The 24,026-nt window shown below is 53.1% G+C and overlaps 1 protein-coding gene and 1 pseudogene across 2 annotated transcripts in view; one reads left to right on the top strand and one right to left on the bottom strand.

Moving 5' to 3' along the window:
* Positions 1–341: 341 nt before the first annotated feature.
* LOC105981871 lies at positions 342–851 on the bottom strand (annotated as a pseudogene).
* Positions 852–9,945: 9,094 nt separating this feature from the next.
* The window catches only part of Mgrn1 (mahogunin ring finger 1, E3 ubiquitin protein ligase), a 29,080-nt gene continuing 14,999 nt past the window's right edge, over positions 9,946–24,026 (top strand). The window contains exons 1-8 of one of the 2 annotated variants that reach the window (XM_013011762.1): positions 9,946–10,061; positions 12,797–12,885; positions 13,469–13,615; positions 17,152–17,269; positions 19,860–19,926; positions 20,183–20,232; positions 21,830–21,877; positions 23,043–23,111. In XM_013011762.1, coding sequence (XP_012867216.1) covers positions 9,969–10,061; positions 12,797–12,885; positions 13,469–13,615; positions 17,152–17,269; positions 19,860–19,926; positions 20,183–20,232; positions 21,830–21,877; positions 23,043–23,111 — 681 coding nt within the window. In that variant the 5' untranslated portion in view covers positions 9,946–9,968. The remainder of the gene's footprint in view (positions 10,062–12,796; positions 12,886–13,468; positions 13,616–17,151; positions 17,270–19,859; positions 19,927–20,182; positions 20,233–21,829; positions 21,878–23,042; positions 23,112–24,026) is intronic. The other variant, XM_013011761.1, reaches the window with a different exon arrangement.

The raw sequence follows: 24,026 nt of genomic DNA, 5'->3' as shown, positions 1-24,026 counted from the left end.
GTTGTGTAAGGCATGCTCCAGATCACACAAAAGGAGACTTTGACATTAGTTTTAATAAATAGTAATAGCAGTAGGTTGTCTCTGGGAAGCCTCAGGCTTTCCCAAGGCTTTTCTCTATTATTTATTTTTGTGCTGATCCTAGAGCTTGAACTTAGGGCCTAGATGCTGTCCCTGGGGTTTTATGTCAAGAGTAGCCCTCTACAACTTGAGCCATAGCCTCACTTCTGGCTTTTGGATGGTTCATTGAAGATAAGAGTCTCACGCTTTCCTGCCTGGGCTGGCTTTGAACCACAGTCTTAAAATCTCAGTCTTCTGAGTAGCTAGGATTACAGGCTGAGCCATCAGCACCTGGTCCCAAGGCCCTGCTTGATGAAGGACCTCACCAGCTGTTGTGGCCTCTGCTGGTATTGGTATTCAGTAGGCACCTTGTGGGCGCTGCTAATTTGGTCCCCCTGTAAGTGCTCCTTCAGGATGACACCATAGCAGCTGGAGGCCACATGTACTGCACAAGGCCACAACGACCATAGATTCCATCTTGATGTTTTGGACGCCAGTAGTGTGGGAAGCCTGCTGCTCGTCCTCTGTGTAGGAGCAGAGGGCACTGTCTGAGTGGCCTGGCCCTTCGAAGTCCAAGGTGCACATGGTGTTTTTCATGGCAGTGACCAGCTCAGCTCCACAGAACACTTCATTAGCTCCTGCACCAGCTGCTCATCGAGATCAGTACTTCGAACCACCCGTTTCCCCAGGACAAGCTGCTCAAACTCTGGCTTGAAGCAGGCATCCACTGCCTGCCGCGTGATGACTACTGAGCCAGGCTCCAGACCGCTCAGACCTGGCCACCGCCACCCCATCACCGGGATGCCCGTGTGGAGAGCTGGCTCCACTTTTTAAGATTCACCCACCACAGTTAATTTAGACATTTCTGTCCCTGAAACAACTTTGTGCCTCTTTGTAGTTTCCATCTTCACCTCTACCTCCCACCACCAGCCCGTGGCGGATCTGTTTTCATCTCAATTTGCCTTTCCTGGACAGTTCCAACCTACGGAGCCCTACAGTCGTGTGGGCTTAGTTCACAGCTACCTTCTTTTACTCACATTGCTGCTTGTTGTTGTCTTGTTTGTTTTAATGGTCCTGGGGCTCAAACACAAGGCCTAGGCACTGTCCCGGAGCTTTTGTGCTCAAGGCTAGCACTCTGTCATTAAGCTACACCTCTACTGACAGATTTTTGGTAGATAATGATAGAGTCATGGACTTTCTTGTCCAGGCTGGCTTCAGATTGTGATCCTCAGGTCTCAGCCTCCTGAGTGGCTAGGATTATAGGTGTGAACCCCTGGCACTTGGCTCTTAGAATGCTTCTGTCACCCATTTGTGTTGTAGCCTATGTCTGTCCTTCATCACTGGACTGAACATTTGCATATGATTTTCTTTTCTTTTTTTTATAGACGCAGGTTTCCAGTTTTAACTATACATATACCAGTGGCATGACAAGTCACACATTATTGTTAAATTTAGCCCTTTCAGGAAGTCACTGCATCAATGCCTTTCAATTTTCTCCAGTAACATTGTATTAGTCGACTTTTTTTTTTTTCCTTTTAAAGACAGATTTTCATTATGTGATCAGGGCTGATTTTGACTGGAGATCCTCCTGCCTCCTCTAGTGCTGGGATTAAGGGTGTTTGCCATCCACCACACCTGTTAACAGTTTTGTTTTTGTTTTTTTGGTCGTGGGGCTTGAACTCTGGGCCTGGGCGCTGTCCCTCAGCTCTTCAGCTCAAGGCCAGTGCTCTACTGCTTGAGCCACAGGGCCACTTCTGGTTGTCTGGTGGTTTATTGGAGATGAGAGTCTCACTCACTTTCCTGACCCGGCTGGCTTTGAACCGAGATCCTCAGATCTCAGCCTCCTGAGTAGCTAGGATGACAGGTGTGAGCCACCAGCTCCCGGCTCTTGTTTTTATGGCAGAGCAATACTCCACGTATTGATGGCCATGTTCTGGACAGTTTCATTTCACCCAAAGAATTATCTTTCTCCAAACTTGTGGAAGAGGCTGAATCCCAGGACGTTTCCCTTGGAGTGTCCCATTCTGAGTGTTCCTCTGCCTGCAACAGGGCTACTCTGCAGCTCAGTGTTTGGAGAGTCTCCTCTCTTGAGAGGCAGAAGGCAAGAACCCTGCCTTCAGGGCTTGGGTTGTAGTTGGTGGCAGAGTGCTTGCCTAGCAAGGGCGAAGCTCCAGGTTCCAATTTGAGCACAGGAAAAAAGAAAAAAATGTAAGCATAAAGTCAGTGTGCTGTGCACTGCCAGTTGTCCTCGCTCCTCAGAATGCTGAGGCAGGCGAATGGCTTGAGCCTCCCAGCCTGGTCAGTGCAGTGAGACCCCATCTCTGGTGGGGTGGTACCTGACTTGCATTCCAGCCACAAAGAAAGCATAGACATAATCGAGTGCCTTCCTAGCAAGCTCAAGGCCTTCAGTCAAATCCCAAGTGAACAAAAATCAACAATTTGAGGCCAACGTCGGCTTAAGTAAGACTTAAAAAACCAAAGGGCCCTGCTCCAGGAAGTGAATTTCTAGCATTGCTAAAGAAAAATCCTCTTGCCTGAGTTAGCCAAAACAAGACCTGGGGGGAAGCTGTGCACATCGTTTTTGAGGAGTCGGCAGGGCCCATTCCTTGGCCTTGCTGACCCTGGGTCCCCGGGAGGCTGTGGAAGCAGGCAGTGGAAAAACTGGCTGTGCTGCCATGAACCACCGGGGCTGTCTCTAAACAAATGACTGCCTCTCTCTGAGCCTCCAAGTCTTGTCTAAGATGGACTAACACCCTCACCTATCTTGGAGTTGATGCACTGCTGCTGAGCCTGTGAGGTAGTCTTGCTCCATGGCAGAGCCAGCTTGCCACGGCCCCCACCAGACCAGGATCCTCAGCTCTTCCTGAACAGCTAGGACTACAGGCAGGAGCCACCAGTGCCCGGCTTGAATGTACCTTTTATCAGGGGCTGTGCTGGGAGATGGCAGCGTAGCCCATCTTCAAGAGTAAAGGAGAACCAGGTGCTGGTGGCTCACGCCTGTAATCCTAGCTACTCAGGAGACTGACATGTAAGAATCCTGTGAGAATCCCAGGAAGTGAATCATTCTCCTTTCTTGGAGGGCTCCTTGCCATGAGTATGCCTGGAAGGTTGAAGACCAATTTTTATTCTGGAGGGCTGGAGTTTCTCATGCCATGAGGATAGCTGGTTTGGCTGTGGTCAGCTGGTTGTGGAGTTCTGAGGCCCAGGATTGGTCCAAACTGTGCCAGCAATGGACTGTGTAGCTTAACTGGTCACTTGCCAGGGCCTGTAGTTCCCTAATTGAAGCCTGGGTAGCCTCTGCTTCCCCCAACCTCTTTCAGATCTGTTTCTAAGTCTGATTCTGCCTGTCAACAGGAGGCCAGCAGGGTGGAGCCTGGCTCTGACCCAGTTCAGCTTTTGTTTTCCAAGGAGTCCGGAAGCTTTCTGGAAAATGTCCTGAACTTCCTGGATGACCGTAGGTGATGATGGCTCTTGCCTGTACAACCTCCAAACCAACTGTAACCCTGCCCATCCATGCCTGCCTGGGCTTTGGGTCTGGTGTCCAGCTTCAGGTTGATGGTGGTTTTTGTCAAGGGGAGGATGGTGTTCAGTCACCTACATCCTCCTTGCCCTACACAGTAGGTAACTGTAGTCTTGTTCCATTTGCCTGCTCATGTCCTGGCATCTGCCTGGTCCTCAGTGCCAGCCCCTTCTGTCCCCCAGCAGGGATCCAACCTGATGACGGGGAAACTTGCTTTTAGAATAAGGTATATAAGCTGAGGTGGACAGCTTCCTTCCAAAATAGGTGGCTGCAGCTTGTGGAGCTTAGTCATTGTCCTCAGCTCCTGGCCCTACTGTGTCCCTCCCTCTTCCATGTGTCCCCTCAAGGAGGCTGGGAACGTCAGTCACAAGGCGCCTCTCGACCTGCCACAGGCTCCTGCACAGATGCAGCTCTCACATCCTCCAGGCATCCCTTGTCTGGCAAGGGCAGCTCCTCTTGACTCTAGCCTGTAGATAAGCAATCAACAGTTGACTTCCTTGAGTGCCACCCGCTCCTCTTCCTGTCCCTGATGACCCTCTGGGCTAGGTAGCAGGCCCAGAGCAGCAGCTGGAGCTGGAGTGTGGCAGCCTGGGGATCTGGTGGCCAGCAGACTACTGCTTATGTGAACACAGCCTCAGTGAGCTGGTGATGAGCCAGTTGGACCCCTTTTGCTGACTGCAGGCAGTGGAGACACTGGCCTCACACCTGACAGGTCTCCTGAGCATGGAGAGGCCTTCCGGAGAGCCAAGCATCCAGGCTCTGGGTGTTTGGATCCCATAGCTCAGACTGCTGAGCTAGGTTTAGCAGCATTTTTCAGCCCTGTGTGAAGCTGGTCACCATCCTGTTACTACGGGGTGAGAATTCTCAGCCTGTGGAATCAGGGTCTCTTCCAGCCCTGGCCACTGTGCAGGTCTTCCCCAGTCTCTCTTTCTCTACAGCAAGCTCCTGAATGAGGTCACCTATCAAGAGTGCACCCTTAACCAGGGGCCACTCTGTTCTTGGGAGTACACATCTCTGTTTGCTCTGTGGCTGTTCTTGCGAGGACTCCGGGGTCTCAGCAAGGGCGTCGACCACTTCTCACTGGCTGGGCGGCCCCCACTGTGTCAGCTTCCTGTGTCTGTCTCAGTATCACTCACCTTTCTAGCCTGGTGGATGTGTGTTGAACTCTCCTTGCTGGTCAGTGTGGTAGTCATAGGGAGGCAGGGTGGTGATCTGGCTTTGGGCAGAGGGAAGGACAATATAAACCAACCAGGAGGTGAGGAGGAGCAGAACCATGCCGTGACTCAGTGTTGGTGTGGAAGGATTTGGCAGTGAGTGGGCAGGTGGCCTCACCTGGGGAGTCCCAAGACAGGAGCAGCTTGTTGGGGCTCAGAGAAAGAGGAAAGTACTCAGGCTCCAGTAAGTGGATGGGGAGGCAGGTGCAAGGCAGGGTGGGCAGTGCTGAGTGGCACCTCTGGTTTGCAGGGTGGGGTGCCCAAGAAGGAGGGGCCTGAGTTCCCTGGGACCTCTGAAATGTGCGGTAGCCCAGTCAGGCACTCGGAGCCCATGTTGCTTGGGCAGGTTGCTTTACGGGGACTAGAACATCCATCACGCTGATGTGTGTTCTACCCTTACTCTTGGGAGAATGAGGAATGTCTGCAGAGGGTCCATGTGTGGCCTCCAGAGTGGAGGTGTTGTCTTCGGATGAGATCCAAGCCCAGCCTGTTGGCTATTGGGCTGTCCGGGGGCTTGATACGCGCAGGCACAAATGCTTCTCAAGGACCAGACTAAATACTTTTGACTCAGTGGGTTCCAAACTGTTCTCTTAACATCTGGATGTTTAAAAAATTAAGGTGTAGCTAAGTCAGACAGTGTAATTGGGAAAATGTTGAAGACCTGTTTCACACTTCCCACCTTTCCTGCTCTCATCCAAGATTTCCTGACACATTTACTGTGGATCCTTCCAGTATTGATGGATGTTTTGCCTTTGTTTTTGAGTTGACATGTGTCTGTGTTGTCCAGGTTGGGAGCTTCCTAGGGTCAAGTGATTTTCCTGCCGCAGCTTCCCGAGTAGTTGGCATGCCAGGTGTGCACCCACCTTGTGATCTGTGGATGAGCTCCGTCCAGTACCTCACTGCTTTGGCAGTTATAACCACTCCTGTGAACTGTAGAGCATTTCTATTCTGATGCTACAGAGACAGTGATCATTGAGCACAGGTACATGCTGAGGACATGTAGTTCAGTCTGGCCTATGCAGAAGGACAGCACCTTCCTTTCTGCTGGCCATTCCTGTGACCAATGACCTAGGGCCTTGCAGCTCTGATTTTTCTTATCTGTACATGTGTTCTGTGCCCTGACGTATTTGAATAAGGGATTTCTGGTCTCTTTGCAGCTGTTCATCTCATTATTCACGTCATCCAGTCCATCTGTAAGCAGCAAGGACGGGAGCCACCTGAGCTTGTCACCTTTGGTTGTAGACAGTAAACTAGGGGCAATGAAGGGGTTTGTTCTAGCCATGACATCTGAGGACTGACTGACCCCAGGGCTAGGTCCTAGTATGTTGGTGCCATGTGGCTGGGAGTTCGAGGCCAACCCGGCCTCTGAGTGTGGCTGCAGAAGGATTTTCAGCAGTTCTGATGGGGAAGGCCTTTCCGTGTGACTGTGTGAACAGCTGCCCATTGTTATTGGTAGTGACATCACTGACACTGTCCCCTGAGTTGTGGGAGGGGAGGGGCCGGCTATAGGGATGAAATCACCAAGTTGGTGTTGAGTCCCAGCTCCACTGACCTCATAGCTCAGTTCCTCTCTGGGGGTCACTGAGGAGACTGAGTGGGGCTGTGGCCTACAGTGTGGTAGAAGAGCCGCAGATGTGGCTGCTTGCTGTCATCCCTCTTCACACTGGCCTTTTTTCCTCTCCCTCCCTCTCTCCTGGCAATGCCACTTCCTCTTCTTGGTAGCAAGGTATATGCATGCATGTACAGACCACACACACACACACACACACACACACACAGGTGTATGCATGCATGTACAGACCACACACACACACACATACACACACACACACACACACACACCCATATACCCATATACACCACACAGACACGGGACTGTCTGCATATTTAGAACACAAGGTGTATGCATGCATGTACAGACCACACACACACAAACACACACACACACACACACCCATATACCCATACACACTACACAGACACGGGATTGTCTGCATATTAAGAACACAAGGTGTATGCATGCATGTACAGACCACACACACACACACACACACACACACACACACACACCCATACCCATATACCCATACACACCACACAGACACGGGACTATCTGCATATTTAGAACACATGTTTGTGTGCATTCACATCTATAAGCACACACAACACACCTGCTATCAGTTCCCCTGATTTCTTCCTTCTCTTTTTTTATTTCAGTGCCGCTATTAGTGCTTGCCTTGCATGTAGTAGGCCAGCACTCTACTCCTGAGCTACCTGTGAGTCTCTGTTTCTTGTGTAAATACTCTTCTTTAAGGCTGGGGGTGTGGTTCAAGTGGTAGGGTACTTGCTTAACAAGTGGAAGGCCTTGAATTCAAACCCCAGTAATCACTCCCCTCCCCCCCAAAAAAAAAAGTTTGTCTTTAAACCAAGTGTGACAGTATATGCCTATAATCCTGGCTGTCGGAATATTGAGATAGAGTAGGAGTTTGAAGCCAGTCTGGACTATGCAGACCCAACCTCAAAACCAACAGCACTTAAAAACAACATAGACCAGTGGCTCACGCCTGTAATACTAGCTACTCAGGAGGCTGAGATCTGAGGATCATAGTTCAAAGCCAGCCCAGGCAGAAAAGTCCGTGAGACTCTTATCTCCAATTAACCACCGGAAAACCCGGAAGTGGTGCTGTGTCTTAAGCCGTAAAGCACTAGCCTTGAGCTGAAGAGCTGAGGGACAACGCCCAAGCCCAGAGTTCAAGCCCCATGACCGACAAAAAAAAAAAGAAAAGTATAGTAATATAACACACTTGTGAAGACTTCATTTTGCCTTATCTTTTTTTTTTTTTTCCCTGAGGAAAAGGACCAGACTGGTCCCTCCTCCTGCCCCACGGGGTCCTCTCCATCTCACTTCTAGAACAGGCTTCCAGTTTGGGGCTTTTATACCTGCTTCTGTAACAAACATCTCTTGTAAAAGTAACTTCTTTAACACCTATATGATGATAGTAGAAAATCTACAAAATAGAAAAGAAGCACTAACCCTTCATTCATTCACTTAAATGTGATACCTGAGTGTCAGGGCCTTGGAGCCTTTGATGTCTGCCCCAGCGTGGTAGTGAAGGAGCCAGCCCAAGGGGGAGGGGTGTGGGGAGGAGCAGGGAAAGAGAGAAGGGAGAGGGAGAGAAGGGAAGAGAGGGAAGAGAAGTGCTCCCAAAAGGCCTTGCCTGGAGGGGACAAAATGTGAGAGGACTCAGGCAAAGTTTGTGGAACAGACCACATAAGCAAAGGGAAGCAAGTACAAAGGTCCTGAGGCATGCTGGGGTTGGCAGGCTGTTGTGCAGGTTGCAGTACGTGTGTGGGGGTGGGGGGCTTATCACTGGATGGGAAGGTGCTGGGAGGAGGTGGGCATGTGGACACTGTGAGACAGGAGGCGGTGGTGGTTGTCCCGAGGTGGGGACTCAGGAGCCCATGCAGGTGTGTTAGCGCACATCATTATCTTTCAGGGCAACAGATTATTCAAAGTTAAGCAACATTCCAGTGTTTTCTTTTTTTTGGGGGGGGTCCGGTCGTGGGGCCTAAACTCTGGGCCTGGGCGCTGTCCCTCAGCTCTTCAGCTCAAGGCTAGTGCTCTACCACTTGAGCCACAGCACCACTTCCGGCTTTTTTCTTTTTGCATATGTGGTGCTGAGGAATGGAACCCAGGGCCTCATGCATGCAAGGCAAGCGCTCTACCACTGAGCCACCTTCCCAGCCCTCCAGTGTTTTCTGTCTGGTCTCAGCGGGGCTGCGGCAGTGGGAGCGGCTTGGCAGGTTGTTCCGCTTGGGATCTTGGGAGCCAGCCTTCAGACTGAGGCTGGCCTGTCCACGTGCCCGCAGGTCAGGTGGGCTGCTGGCAGGACCCTCTGATCCTCACCACCTTGCCTCCAGGGGCAGTTCCCAAGTCTTCAGTGTGGCAGCTGCTTTTCCCAGAGCTCTGAAAGTCACTTCCTGTCTCCATATGGCGTCCTGGCTCCTTGTTGGCAGTCTATTCTGCGTGGGATTTTGCCAGAGGCAGGGCTCTCTGGAGCCATCTTGGAAGCTTTCTGCTCCCAGGTTTTTTGCCCCCCCATGGTGGTCACGCCTGGAAGGTTCCCCAGGAGAAGGTTGGGACAGGAGGCTGTGGGCCCAAGGACCAGCTCCTACCTGGGATCTTGGGATGGCCCAGCTCATTGGTCCAGGGGAGGCCTGGATCCTGTGCCCACCCGCTGCTCCCTGAGCGTCCCCCAGCCGGGGCTGTCTGCCCTCACTGAATCCTTGCCCAACACACTTCTGCCTGGTGGGGTCACTGCCTGTATGTGGAGTCACTGCCCCCCACCCCCCACCCCCGCATCTATGCGCTTAGCGCAGGTGGGCTTCCCAGCAGTCGCGCTCCACACACCTCACTTTGAGGCAGATCAGGCTGGCTTTAGGCAGGGAGTGCCCTGAAGCCTCTAGCCTAAAACCCCACGCCTTTGCCCCATGGTTCTGACTGGCGTGAGGTGGGCCATAGACCTGCTAAGATTGGAAGCTGGGGTCCGGAGAGAGGGTCCCACTGCTGGTGCCCCACAGCAGTGTGGAGATGGGGGGATGTCACCATTGAGGCTGAGTGCCAAAGTACACTGATGTGTCACTGCAGGGGCTGTGTATGAACACCAGGAGAGCTGGGAAGCATCCTTTGCTCACCTGTTACCTTTTAAACTTAGTCCTTCTGTCTTGTTGCATTTTCTGTCTGGCTTCTGGCCCTCATGGTAGGTTAGACTTGAGGTTAGGACCCTGCCTGTCTAGGGTATGGTGGTAGGACTTGAACACATCTTTATCAGGGACACACTTAGCTCTCTTTTGGAAATGACCATATTGAGAACTGGAAGGTGAGTCTGTAAGCAGGGCGCAGGCCGGGTGTGGGGCTTGGCAGTGGGCAGAGGGAGCGGGCAGGGTGTCTGGAAGGGCCGAGGCTGGCGTGATGGGAGCACAGGCCAAAGGGACAGGAGCCTTGGGCCTGGGCCCTGCAGCTGCTCTCAAAATGGAGCCTTTCTCGAGCCTGGGCTTCTTGGCCATCAGATATTCCTACTGGCCCATGTCAAGCCTCATAGTCAACAACTGTGTCTCCTGGTCTACAACTGGACTTCTTTTTTTAAACAGGCAACTACTTTGCTTCACACTTTTTCATGGGAGGTGAGAAATTTGACACCCCTCACCCTGAAGGTTACCTGTTTGGAGAGAACATGGATTTGAACTTCCTGGGCAGCCGCCCTGTCCAGGTAGGTCTGGGCGGGGCTGGGGGAAGGGATTGTCCTCTGTGAGGATGAGCAGGCACCCTATCCCTTACATGGGGCAGAGCTTCTGGCAGGCATGCCGCCCAGCAGAGCCAGAACTGGGCACGTGACTTGGAATGGGGTGCGTCCTGGCACTGTCTCTATGAGACCAGATGGCCAGAGTGGGTCACAGAGGGACAGAGCAACCATGGTGGCCCTGCTGTATCTGGGCTGCATCCAAGACTCTTGGATGACTTAAAATTTTTATTAGTGTACATTATTGGGGCGGGGGTGGGGGGCTAAGAGAGATGATTGTTGTGACATTTCCTTTCTACAGTGTATCCCAATCAGTCTCGCCGCCTCTGTTTGCTTTCCCCTTCCCCTTTCCAAGAATAATTTCAAACAAGTTCTATTTTTATACATACAAACACTCTACTTTGAATGTATTCATTCTTGGATATCTCTTTGAAAAGCAAAGAGAGCTAGGTCCTAGGGACTTACAATGCTAGATATTTGGGAGGCTGAGATAGGATTGGGGTTTAAGGCTAGCTTGTGCATATACATGCAAGGTCCCTTCTCAACCAGTAGTTGGGTGCAGTGGCTCACACCTGTAACCCTAAGTATGTGGAAGGATGAGACTGAGAGGATCATTGTTGGAGACCAGCTCAGGCAGAAAAGTCTACTGGACTTGACTCAGCAGAAGCAGCTGGTGTGCTCATGTGTGCCTGTTATCCTAGGTAGGATGGGGAGCCTAAAATAGGAAGAGCACAGTTCAGGTCATGCCTGGCAGAAAGCAAGATCCTAGCTAAAAAATAATGCAAAACACAGCTGACAGGGTAGACGGTACCCCGTCAAGGGTAGAGTGTCTGTTTGGCAAGCAAGTTCAACTCCCTAACCCCCCAGGAAAAGCAGGAAGGCAGAGAGACCGGGACAGCTATACCAGGCTGCCAGCAAGTGTGAGTGCCAGGAGGGCAGAGGGTAGAGGAGGAGGTGGCACAGACCCTGAGCGGCCAAGAAGGCCTGCAGCAAGCCCCAGGCAGAGACTGGCGGCCCAACCCGAGGCATGAGGGGCATTATTGGGGTGAATTGTGGAAATGTCTGAGCACAAAGCAGGTTTGGCCAAGGAGAGGAGGAAGGAGCTGTGGGCTCCTGGGGAAGGTGTAAGGGGAAGCACACTAGCGTGCAAGAGGAAGGGGGCTTAAGAGGCAGAAGTGAAGTCTGGAGGGCCAGGCTGGTGAGGTCTGCCAGAGCTGGGCGTGATGGCTGGGGAAGGGGTTGGATGGAGAGGAGCTGAGGCCAGGAAGAAAACCCCAGGTTTGGGTTTTGAAATGGAGTAGGCGGGCAGAAGGCCCTAAGTAGACAGGGATCACAGTTCCCCAAGGCTGCCGCAGCTGGGCATCCTTTGGGCCTGGCGATGCCCTTCCCACCAGGGGTTTTCAGGCTGGTTTGGCCATGGAGCTGCTGGTTGACCTGAAGCCTTGGCGCACTGAACGCTGCAGGCCAAAGCTGGGGCTTAGTTCTGGGCCAGCAGGGACAGGTCAGAAAGGTTGTGTTTGAAATATTTGTGGCCTCAGCCTCAGGACTGGTACACAAGGCCACCTGCAAGTCTCCTTTCTCCTTTGTCCTTTTTCCTCTCTTCCCTCTGCCCCCTCCCTTGTACTGAGGTTTGAACTCAGTGCCACACTGTTGCTAGGCAGATGCTCTGTATGGAGCAATGCTTCCAGCTCTTTTTTACACTGGTTACTAAGAGATAGAATCTCACTTTTCATCGGGGCTTTATTACCCTTCTATTTTATGCTTCATGTCCTACCTGGGACAACAGGTATGCACCATCATGCCCAGCTTCTTCCATGGAGATGGAGACTTTTTTTGCCTAGGCTGTCCTGATCCTGTTCCCTAACTCAGCATCCTGAGTAGCTAAGATTACAGATGTGAGCCATCAGCACCCATCTATGCCCAACTGTTTGCACATGTGCATGCTGGTCCTGGGGCTTGAACATGGGGCCTGGGCATTGTCTCTGAACCTTTTTCCTTAAGGCTCATGCTCTACCCCTTGAACCATGGCTCCACTTCTGGTTTTTTTTTTTTTTTTGCTGGTTATTTGGAAATACGAGGCTTGTGGATTTTCCTGCCTGAGCTGGCTTTGACCCTGATCCTCAGAGCTCAGCCTCCTGAGTAGCTAAGGTTACAGGCATGAGCCACGGATGCCTGTCAGTGCCCACTATTTTTATTTCCTTACTTGGAAGGACTGAGGATCCATCTGCAGTTTTGGAGAATGGCCCAGAGCCACTTGGTGCCTCAGTTTCTCTAGTGATATGAAACAACATATGACTGGCTCACAGAATGACCAGCACACATAATATCACAGGCAGGAAACGGACACAGACATGGACACAGCCATGTCTTCCATATTTACACGTGTGTGTTCTAACCACCTTCCCAAATCCTGTGGACTGTGTGACTCGACTGCCTCGTCTGCTTCCCTCTGGGATCTCTGGAGATTGTGGAGTTGCTCAGGGTCCTTCCTGGAATTGGGGGCTGTGGTCACATGACTCAGGGTGGTGTTGATCCTAGCCATGCACTGGCTGCGTGGCTGTGGTTTCTTTAGTGTAATCTAGAGTTAACAATAGACATCTACCCAGTGTCCAGCACAGCCCTTCACTCGGGGAACTCAGGAACACTGCAGAGTTAGGACCACTGTTCCCCACCCTTCCAAATGGCTGTGCATTTTTTCTTCCTAGTTCCCCTACGTTACCCCTGCCCCCCACGAGCCCGTGAAGACACTGAGGAGCCTGGTGAACATCCGCAAGGACTCCCTCCGGCTTGTGAGGTAACCCTCGTCCTGCCTGCGGGGGTGCCAGAGGACCTGTGGTGGCACAGAGGCACCAGTGGAGGTTTGGGAAGGGGAGCAGTGTGGAGGGGGCCCAGTCCCTCCTCCTGTGTAGGGTCAGAAGTTAATCCTTCAAACCAGATTCTCCTGACTGGTTATCCCTCAGGGACACTGGGCAGTGTCTGGAGACCACTAGCAGCTTGGTGCCTCGGGATCTAAAAATGTGCAGAGGCCCAGGAGCTGGTCAGTTCCCACGGAATGCAGGATTCCCCTCAGCCAGGGATGCAGCGCAGGGGTCAGCACCTGCTGCTGCTGCTGCTCTAGACAGGAGACTGAGGCACTAGGCTGTCCTAAACCAGGAAGACTTACCCCTCTTTCCACAAGCTGACAAGGGGAGCAGTCCCCAACCTAACGTGGGGGAGCAGTTCGTCAGAGATGGGCCTTATTGTACAAGCAGGGAACAGGCCTCTGAGCTTGCCAGCGGAGTGGACCTGTCTGAGCAGCGACTGGCCTGAGGTGTGTTGGTGGGCCAGCCCCAGCAGGCTGTCGTCCCTGACCTGTGCCTTCTTCCCTCCTTGGCCAGGTATAAAGACGATGCTGACAGCCCCACTGAGGATGGTGAGAAGCCCCGGGTGCTCTACAGCCTGGAGTTCACTTTCGACGCAGATGCACGCGTGGCCATCACTATCTACTGCCAGGCAGTGGAGGAGTTCCTGAACGGCACCGCAGTGTGAGCCCCGTCTGCAGCGCTGTGTGCTCTCAGCACCTCATGCTTCTTCCTTTCTTTCTTTGTGGTGCTGGCGATGGAACACAGGGTTGGCTGGTGCTGGACGATGGTCCACCTCTGAGCTACCCCTACCGCTGCCCTTCGAGTTCTTACGGAGGTTACATAGATCATTAACACAACCCCCCTTCTGGGGGAGACATGAGGCTGAAAGGTCTTTCTGCTGACCAGTCTCCCATCAGTCCATTGGACAGAGATGCTCTTGTTGCCCTGGAAGTTACATTAAAGCTAAGTCTCAAGACAGATAGGCAACCTAGGGCAGAGACCAAATGTTTATTTATTTTTTTTATCATGTCATAGTTCCAAATTTGAGCTTTTAGAGATTTTACTTAAAGTAAGAGTTCTGGGCTGGGAAGGTGGCTTAGTAGAGTGATTGCCTAGCATGCATGAAGCCCTGGTACTACATAAACAGATTCCTCAGTACTACATAAGCAGAAAAAACTGGAAGTGGTGCTGTGGCTCAAGTGGTAAAGTGCTAGGTTTGAGCAGAAAATCTCACAGCACCCAGGCTCCGAGTTCAAGCCCCATGACCACCCCCCCAAAAAAAAAAGTGCATTTAAGCTGGGTGCTGGGGCTCATGCCTTTAATCCTAGCTACTCAGGATGTTGAGATCTGAGGATCACGGTTCAAAGCCAGCCCAGGCAGGAAAGTCTGTGAGACTCTTATCTTCAATAAATCACTAGAAAACCAGAAGTCGCACTGAGGCTCAAGTGGTAGAGTGCTCGCTTTGAGCTGAAGTGCACAGGAACAGCGCCCAGGCCCAGAGTTCAAGCCCCATGATTGACCAAAAAAAAAAAAGATGTAGATTCTGCTCTGTGCCAGTGACTCAGTGCCTGTAATACTAGCTACGCAAGAGGTTGAGCACTGAGGAACACAGTTCAAAGCCAGCTGGGCCAGGAAAGTCCATAAGACTCATCTCCAGTTAACCACCAGAAATCAGAAGTGGTGCTATGGCTCAAGTGGAGAGCACTAGCCTTGAGCTGAGGGCCAGCGTCCAGGTCGCGTTCAAGCCCCACAACCAACCAAAAAAAAAAAAAAAAGAGTTCTGCTACTCCCAGATGTTTTCAGCTGCAGCTTCTCCATGAGATGACAAGGCTGCTCCAGCAGCAAGGCCAGCCTTGGCCCGTGTGACCTTGGGGATGGGCAGAGATGGCCCAAATCTCTCCTTTCTTGGATAAGACCTGTGGGAAGGCAGGTTTGGGTCTGGACGTGGTGGAGACCGAGGGCGGCCCGGCTCACTGCTGTGTCATGAGGATGGTTCAGGCTTTGCCCTCGTGGTTGGCACACTCCTCACACAGCTTCTCACACCAGGACATGTACTTCACCCAGAGGTGGCACTTCCTAGGAACCATGCTACCAGACAAGGCCACTAGACGCCCTGTCCTTCCCCCTGGGACTCAGAACCTGGCTTCTGGACCACCAGCAGGCTCCCTCTTTGAGCGGCACAAGAGAGTAAGCCGGAGCCTTCTTACATTTTGTCCTGTGAGCCTCTGCCTTGCCTCAGACGCTGGGATACTTAGTGACAAAATGCAAAGCAGGACTCCATGCCAACCATAGTCAGGGAGGAGGAGGGTCTCGGTCACTTGCCTGACTATCACAGTTCCTTTCCTCACACCCATGAGCCCCGAGAGAACTGCTGAAGCCAGTGTGCACCTGCGGGCCCCCTGCACAGTACTGCTCCTGGAGCTCCCGCAACTCGTCTGTCACAATGGAGGAGTCCTGGGTTCTGGTGGGGCTGCCATGGTATGAGAGCTGAGGTCAGGTGGGCCTGGTGAGGGAGAGTGTCACTTCCTGCCCCCCTCACCCCCTGCAGCTCCACCACGTCACATGAGGTGTCTCAAGAACAGTCCTGTTAGGCCGGGCGTTGGTGGCTCACGCCTGTTATCCTAGCTACTCAGGAGGCTGAGATCTGAGGATCATAGTTCAAAGCCAGCCCGGGCAGGAGAGACCGTGAGACTCCTATTTCCAATAAACCACCAGAAAACCGGAAGTGGCGCTGTAGCTCAAGTGGTAGAGCGCTAACCTTGAGCTGAAGAGCTGAGTGAGGGACAACGCCCAGGCCCAGAGTTCAAGCCCCATGACCGAAAAAAAAAAAAAAAAAGAACAGTCCTGTTGGGCGGGGAAGGTGGCTCAGTGGTAGAGCACTTGCCTTGCATGCCTGAGGCCCTGGGTTCGATTCCTCAGCACCACATAAGCAAAAAGAAAAAAAGCCAGAAGGGGCGCTCAAGTGGTAGAGTACTAGCTTTGAGCTGAAGAGCTGAGGGACAGTGCCCAGGCCCAGAGTTCAAGCCCGGACCCCCCCCCAAAAAAAAGAACAGTCCTATTGCCACCACAAGGGCTGGAAAAGCAGAGGGAGACCACCACAGTTGTCTGCTCCTGGGCTGTGTCCCAGAACCTGCCACTCTGCTCCCTTCTAAGGCTTGGCACAAGGCCTATTCCCCTCCTGGTTTGCTGGCTCCTCTGGTGTCAGAAACGAGTCCTCAGGCAGAGAAGCAGGGAAGCTCTACATGCTGGAGGCCAAGCCTGGGGACATGGACCCACCAGCCAGGCTCTCTGTCCTTCTCCTCCTTCCCTGACCCCTCCCTGCCTCCCAGCCAGGAAGCAGGCTCCAGCGGTGAATGCAGCACCTCACAGCTAGAAAAAGAGCCTGGGCTGTTGCAGGCATCTTCCGGGCAGCCTGCCTCTTGTGGAGCTCCCACACTTGACCACAGCAGCAACCTCCCCTCCCCCAGCTGCCCAGGCTCCCATGAGTGTCCTTTGTCACAGGGAGGCCCCAGGACTGTGAGTGTGGGGCAGGCACAGGGAGGGGGAGGCTTGCGTAGAGTGTCGTTGGATTCCTCAGTGGGAAACGACAGTTTATCAAGGCTGCAAATGGTGTGCTCCTAGCCCAGTCTTTCTCTTAAGAAATCTGCCTCAGGCGTGCTTGTACATGGACAGAAGAGTGGACCTGGAAGGTAGTGGAGGCCACTCTGAGCGACTCATGGAACTTGGCATCTCCTCAGGGTGGTGGGACAGCTTCAAAGCTGGAAAGAAGGTGCAGGTTGGCAGCTTATGGAGGTGGATGAGGAGACCCCATCCCAAGCAGACACGAGAGTGTGGTGGGTCCCAGGAGCCATACCTGTGCCCTGGGAGGCAGATGGGGTGCAGGGCAGGAAGGAGTCTTCTGTACCATATTCTTTCAGAAAAAGTAAGCAGAGCAAATGCCCATTGGGCAGGTGTTCCTTGGCTGGGACAGTAGCAGAGGTCTCATGCCAGGTGGGCTCAGGAAAATTGTCACCAGGCATCACTGGGCAGAGCTGTGTGCAAAGCAGAGAAGCAAAGCAGCTTGGCCAGGAAGGTCCTATCTGCCCCCAGCCAGAGGGCTGGGGTCCTTCTGTTCCATCCAGCTCTGCTGGCTGGGAGGGAGGCAGGCAGACTCCCAGCCTGCGAGCGAGCGAGCGAGCGAGGCCTGCACATTCATCTTACCACCCTGCTGCCCTCAGGTACAGCCCCAAGAGCTCTGCTCTGCAGTCGGAGACAGTGCACTACAAGAGGGGCGTAAGCCAGCAGTTCTCCCTGCCATCCTTCAAGATTGACTTCTCCGAGTGGAAAGATGATGAGGTAAGTCCCGCACATTCTTTCTGTCTTTCTTTCTTTCTTTTTTTTTGTCGGTCATGGGGCTTGAACTCTGGGCCTGGGCGCTGTCCCTCAGCTCTTCAGCTCAAGGCGAGCGCTCTACCACTTGAGCTACAGCGCCACTTCTGGTTTTCTGGTGGTTTATTGGAGATAGGAGTCTCACGGTCTCTCCTGCCCGGGCTGGCTTTGAACCATGATCCTCAGATCTCAGCCTCCTGAGTAGCTAGGATTACAGGTGTGAGCCACCAGCGCCCGGCCCGCACATTCTTTCTTGTCCGCCTTCTTCCTCCACAGGCCCACTGGGGGTTCTGGGCACTGTGTGCAGGAGGACAGTGTCCTGAGGGGCCCAGGCAGGTATTCAGAGGGCTCTGTAATCCCGGGCTGCTGATGGGAGAGAGGAGGGGTGCTGAGGGCTTAGACAGTTGGTTTTGATTCCGAGCTCAGCCCAGCAGCCAAGAGCAGTGCGCAGGGCTTGGAGGTGCCCCAGCGTGCCATGTGCTTCATCAAGATTCCCAAAGCTCTGCCCTTCCTGGATGTCTCCATTACCACAGCTAGCCTGTCACCTGGGCAGTTCACTCCAACACTTTTGTCACTGGGGTACCTTTGGGATGGTGGCTGCTATATGCTAAAGCAGGTTCACAAGGAGATTTCTTTCTTGGCGTGTCACCCCAGAGCAAGGCAGGAAGCCTGGGAGAGAGAGCTGGCTGTCTCCTTCTAAGTAGTCCCCAGAGCCTGAGTCTCCAGCAGGCCATCTCTGTCTCGTGGGCACCATGTGGTCAGAGATGGGACCTGACTGTGACTGACTGTTAGGAGCAGTGGTTGGCGGGTTACTAGTTTATCCTTCCCATAGCTTCCCATGAGCATAGAGTGGTTAAGTATGGAGCTCATGCCACTGATGAGCAGGAAGCCCTGCTTCAGTCCTGTGCCAGGCAGAGCCAGTACAGCAGTTGGAGTTTTTTGCTGTGCTGCACATGATCTCATTTGGCTGTATTTGGATATCTTTTCATGGCTGCTTCTCCCAGTCCCCTTCCTTATCTGTCTCTTGACTCCTTTTTCCTCACCTGTTTCCAGAAGCAAATTTCCTTTTCTTTTTTTTTGCCAGTTCTGGGGCTTGAACTCAGGCCTGGGCACTGTCCCTGAGCTTTTTTTTTTTTTTTTTTGCTTACTCGCACTCTCTTTTTGCTAGTACTCTACCCTCTAAGCCACAGCACCACATTCAGCTTTTTCTGTTTATGTGGTATTGAGGAATCGAACCCAGGGCTTTATGTATGCTAGGCAAGCACTCTACCACTCTACCACATTCCCAGCCCTACCTAACAGTTGTATTTTTTGTTTTGTTTTGTTCTTTCCTTTTTGGTACTGCAGATCGAACCCAGGACATTGCACTTGCAAAACAAGCACTTTGCCACTGAGCTTCATCCCAGCCCTTGACATTTTTTTTGTTGGTGTGGGGCCTGAACTCTAGGCCTGGGCGCTGTCCCTCAGCTCTTCAGCTCAAGGCTAGCGCTCTACCACTTGAGCTACAGCATCACTTCTGGCTTTTTCTACTTATGTGGTGTTGAGGAATTGAACCCAGGAACTTATGCATGCAAGGCAAGCACTCTACCACTAAGCTACCTTCCCAGCCCAATAATTCTTAAAAAGAAACATTTTACCAGGTACTGGTAGCTCACACTTGGAATCGTGGCAAGTCAGGCTGAAATCTGAGGATCGCAGTTCAAAGCCAGCCTGGGCAGGAAATGCCATGAGACTCTTAACACCAATAAACTATCAAAAAGACAGAAATGCAGGGCTGGGAAGGTAGCTCAGTGGTAGAGTGTTTGCCTCCCATTCATGAGGCCTTGGGTTCGATTCCTCAGCACCACATAAGCAGAAAAAAGCCAGAAGTGGTGCTGTGGCTCAAGTGGTAGAGCGCTAGCCTTGAGGTGAAGAGCTGAGGGACAGCGCCCAGGCCCAGAGTTCAAGTCCCATGACCGACCCCCTCCCCCCCAAAAAATGGAGCTGTGGCTCAAGTGGTAGCCATTAGCACAGAATAGCACCCAGGCCTTGAGTTCAAGTCCCAGGACTGGTACCAATCTCCTCCTTCCCCCAATTTTCCCTGTTCTGAATGAGTTACATTCCTGACTGTAAAAAGCCCATGCATGTGGAGCCTGGATCCCTGGGATCAGCTGGGGTGCGCTTTTGGCTGAATGAGTTACATTCCTGACTGTAAAAAGCCCGTGCATGTGGAGCCTGGATCCCTGGGATCGGCTGGGACGCGCTTCTGGCTGGGGTTTTGTGGTTTCCACTTGTGGGTTTACAGGGCTTGCTAAGGGCTTAGGCAGACCCCTGTGCTCTGCCTCTGGCCCACTACCTAAGACTGAGGACGGAGAGCTAACCACCTTGTGCCTGGAAAATTCCTCTTTGGGGTGATGAATCAGTTCTGGAAATGGGTACTGGTGATGGTTGTGTGATGCTGAGTGTCCTAGATACCATTTTAACCCCAAGCCCTCTGCGCTCGACTGCCATCCTGTTCACCAGCCTTCTCCAGCTCTGGCACCCATGTGTCCTGATTGTTCTCACCTCCTCTCCTCAGCTGAACTTCGACCTGGACCGGGGTGTGTTTCCAGTGGTCATCCAAGCTGTGGTGGACGAGGGAGATGGTGAGCATCGGCTTTTCCGCTGTCCTCCTCCTGAGCGGCTGGGCCTGTGATGCGGAAACGGCTGCTGTGGGCCTGGGTTGGGTGCTATTGGGTGTCACCACAGCTCACATGCTGGCGTGGGGCCGAGCGGTTGCCATGCGGGGCGCTTGGAGGACAGGGAGGGGGTGAGCTGCCGCTGCTGAAGGGGCTGGCACAGGAGGCTGGCCTGGCAAGCTTCCTGTGCCCTCACAACCCTCCTCTCTCGTCTCCCCTTCAGTTGTGGAAGTGACGGGCCATGCTCATGTGCTCTTGGCCGCCTTTGAAAAGGTAAGCGCCATCTGAGGCCACTAACCTGAGGCCTGGGAGCCAGGGCAGGGGCAGCCGTTGGAGACCAGAAGCCTGAGCATAAGGACTAGCAATTGGTGCAGGGTCGAGTAGCAAGCCAGGGCTGAGGAAGACGCCACCATTTCTCAGTTCCTGGGAGAACCGGTCCTGTGGAACCCACCGGCACAGGCCAGAATGCGGCTCACAGAGCCATAGATTGGTTCTCCCTGATGTTTGGAGCGATGCTAGGCCCCTCAGGCCAGGGCGTATCCCGCCCGGCTGGGTGCACTCTGGTGTGGGCTTGTGCCACCTAGAACCCGCCGCAGCGCCACCCAGTGCACTTCCCTCCTTGCGGCACACTGCCCCTTTCTCCACCTGGCTGCAGCACCCAGACCCAGCAGGGCTGGGCAGTTTCCTGCAGGCGTGTCCTGACCTGCTGGGGACACACACTTAGTTGTCCCTACTTGCTTGACGTCACGAGACCAAGCTTACCTCTTGCTCGTGATTGCAGCCTCGCAGCTGGGTGCGGTTCAGGAGTAGTGGTGGGTGCCAGCATTCCCAAACCTAGGTAGGTCCTGGCTCACTTGAGGAGCTTGCTGAAGGATAATGTGGTCTCTGACCCATAATGCCCTGCTGCCCCTTCAGACCCTTGAAAGCAACTGGCACTCTGCAGCAGAGAAGTGTTTCGGCACCAGGTTGGGCCCTAGGTAGACCAGGAGACAAGGACCCTACAGCGAGTAGGCTCAGGCTGCTTGGTGTGGATTTCCACCCCACCTGGGCCTCCCTGTTCCAGGGCCCTTACCCTGTGACCCCTGAACAGCCCAGCTTCTGTGACCTGGAGGTCTGCACAGCTGAGTCAGGTGGAGACTGCTCTGACTTGTGAATCCTGTGTTGGGGCTGGGGCAGGGGTGCAGCCAGTGCTGGTGAGCACGTCTCTTCCCTCTTGGCACCAGGCTGCTGGTCACTCTTGGCCTTGTTGGAGAAATGGCTACTGTTTACACATCTGCAAGTTCTGGCCCAGAACTGTAACCCAGGCTTACAGTTTAGAACCCACTACGAAATTTCTAGAAGGCCTCGCTGGCCTTACCAGATAATCCTGGTCTTGGTTGACTCAGAAAGGATGACTAATATTGTTCCCAAATCTCAGATTGAATGCCTTCACTAATCTCGCAGTTGACACACTACACGCATGGCTCCATCTTGCCCTGAACATTCCAGCACCCCACACTGTCCTGTGTGTGTGGCCATGTGCCAGGCTACCTGTCTAATGAGACCCAGCCGTTGGGGAGAAAGCGCCTGGGCTGAATGCTGCTGCTGCTGCCAGCTGCTGCCACTGGCTTCAGGCGGCTCTTTGTCCATCCCAGAGCTTGGCCAGATGGTTCCACCTTGAGCCTGCTTGAGAAGCCCCTGGGAAAGTTGGACTCTGTAGGATAGGCAGGGCCTGGCAGGCCCGTTTGGAAGCCAGGGCTCAGGCTCCTTGTCCCTAGGTCCTTCCTTCCTTTAGCGTGGATGGGGGTGGCCAGGGCAGACCTCTAGCTGCAAGAGAAGGTGTGCTTGGAGCAGCCAGCTGACCATGTTGACTTGTGTCTTTCCCTTGCAGCACGTGGATGGAAGCTTCTCCGTGAAGCCTTTAAAGCAGAAGCAGATTGTAAGTGGCACACAGACCCCTTGTTTGAGAAGATGTGTGCATGGGTGTGCACATGTCTCCGGGCTCCATGGGCTGCTCCTCCTGGGCCTGTTGTCTTGAGTCTTTAGGCTCCTTGTTCTGCAGTCTTGGGGTGCATGGGCCACACACCCTCTGAGTACCACAGCCAGTCTTGTAGGCCCCGAGTCTTGAGTTTGATCCATGGTGCCTGGAACACAGTTGAGCACTTGGTGAACATTTGCTGAACAAGTGATGAGCAAGGAAGGATACAGGAGACTGCCTTGGCCTCTCCCTTTCCCCTCACATTACTAGAGCTGGGACAGCACTGGGCAGAGACTCAATTGAAGGAACACAGGGGAAATCCCAGAATGAGTAAGGTCTGTAACTGATGGGGTTTCTCTTTGGGGTCCTTAATTATGTGGTTCTACACTGAGAAGTTATTCCTGGAGGCCTTCTGCTTCAGTGACAGAGGGAGGGCCTCTAACTGGGGCTGTTGAGACCCTGACATTGAGACCCAACTTTAGCAATACTTGGTTTCATGTTCCAAGGCTGTGGTTAGCAGGTGTCCTGTGGGTAGCTGCCCAGTGCTGTAGCACAGGACTGGGGCTTGCTAGCTTTTTGATACAGAGGAGACCCTGGAGGACCCAGACTCTGAAGGGGCTGGTGGGCAGCAGACCCCAGGAGGTGACACTTGTCTTGAGAGAGGCCCTGGCTCCCTGGAACTAAAGGACCTGGAAGCTAAGACGTCTCTGGAGCAGGGTCAGCATGAGGCTTCAGATCAGGAGTGAATGGGAAGGCAGGATACCGCTGCATTCAAATGGATTTGGTGTTTTTGAGACCAGAGATGTTTTTAACTCCTCTGGAAGGTGATTCTGAAAAGTGGTCGCTTTGCAGGCTACTGTCTGCTGCACACACATGGACTGGCCACTCCTGCTGGTGGTGGGAATGATGGATAAGCAACTTGGTGCAGGCCCCCTGATGAGGGGGGAAGAGGGGCCCCCAGCCCTGCTCCCTGAGCTGGGCTGGCCAATAGCAGGTTTCCCTGGTCCTCTCCTGGCATCGGTCCGTTCTCTGCCCCACGTGTCCTGGGACGGAGCCCTACTCTTCAGAGGTGGTACCAGTTCTCCATCGGGGACATCAAGCCCAGCACTTCTTTCTGCCCCCGCAGGTGGACCGGGTCAGCTACCTGCTGCAGGAGATCTACGGCATTGAGAACAAGAACAACCAGGAAACCAAGGTGTGTCCTTGGAGCGCCTACCTGGACTCCCGGCATTACACACTTGGGCTTCTGTCTGCCTGATGGGGACCTGCTAGCTTTCCCAGGCTTGACCCAGAGCTCCTGCGGGTTGATGGGAGGAGGCCTTCCCTAGGAGGTCCCGGGCTCTTATGATGCCATAATTTTTCCCAATTCCTTTTTTAGAAGTAACGGTTTTGGTACACTTTGTCCTTTCCCGGCAAGTTCCCTGGCTAGTTTTGTAAATCCCTGTCTCTGTTCTTCTGGGACTTTCTTTCCCTCCTTCCTGTTGTGCTGTGCTGCCCCCTGCAGCCTGGTAGTGGGACCTACTTGCTGACGAAGAAGCTGTGGTGGCTGACACAGAAATGGTGCAGCACAGCAGCAAGGGAAGAGCAGCCAAGGATGAAGTTGGGGCCTGATTGTCTTCTGCATTGTTTCTAAAGGCACACAGGCACAAACAAAAGTGCTATCCATGTTTAAACCCTCTCAGAGGCTGGGCCTGATGGCTAACACTGACAGTCCCACCTACTTGGGAAACAGATTGGGAGGATCTTGACCAGAGGGCTACTGGGCCAAAAATTTGTGAGACCTGTGTCAAGCAAAAGCTTGATGTGGTATGTGCCTGTCATCCCAATAAGAAGACCCCATCCCAAGTCACTAAAGCTAAAAGGACTTGGGATATGCAGGCATGGTGCACTGCATTCAAACTTGGGTGGAGGGGATTGTGAATGTCATGTACAGCAGAAGCAGCACCTGGTCTAGGGCAGCTGGAGCCAGCCAGAGGCTGGGAGGCCCAGGCCTGGCCTCAGCCAAGTACACTTTGCTCATCCAAGTGTTTTACAGTGAGGGGTCACTGTCTTTGTAGGAGAGGCCAGATAAGATCACACAATTTTTTTTGATGTTATGGGCAATCTGTTT

Source organism: Dipodomys ordii, unplaced genomic scaffold (assembly GCF_000151885.1).
Source record: "Dipodomys ordii isolate 6190 unplaced genomic scaffold, Dord_2.0 Scaffold14, whole genome shotgun sequence".
NCBI lineage: Eukaryota > Metazoa > Chordata > Mammalia > Rodentia > Heteromyidae > Dipodomys > Dipodomys ordii.
This window is presented reverse-complemented; position numbering and strand designations above follow the sequence as displayed.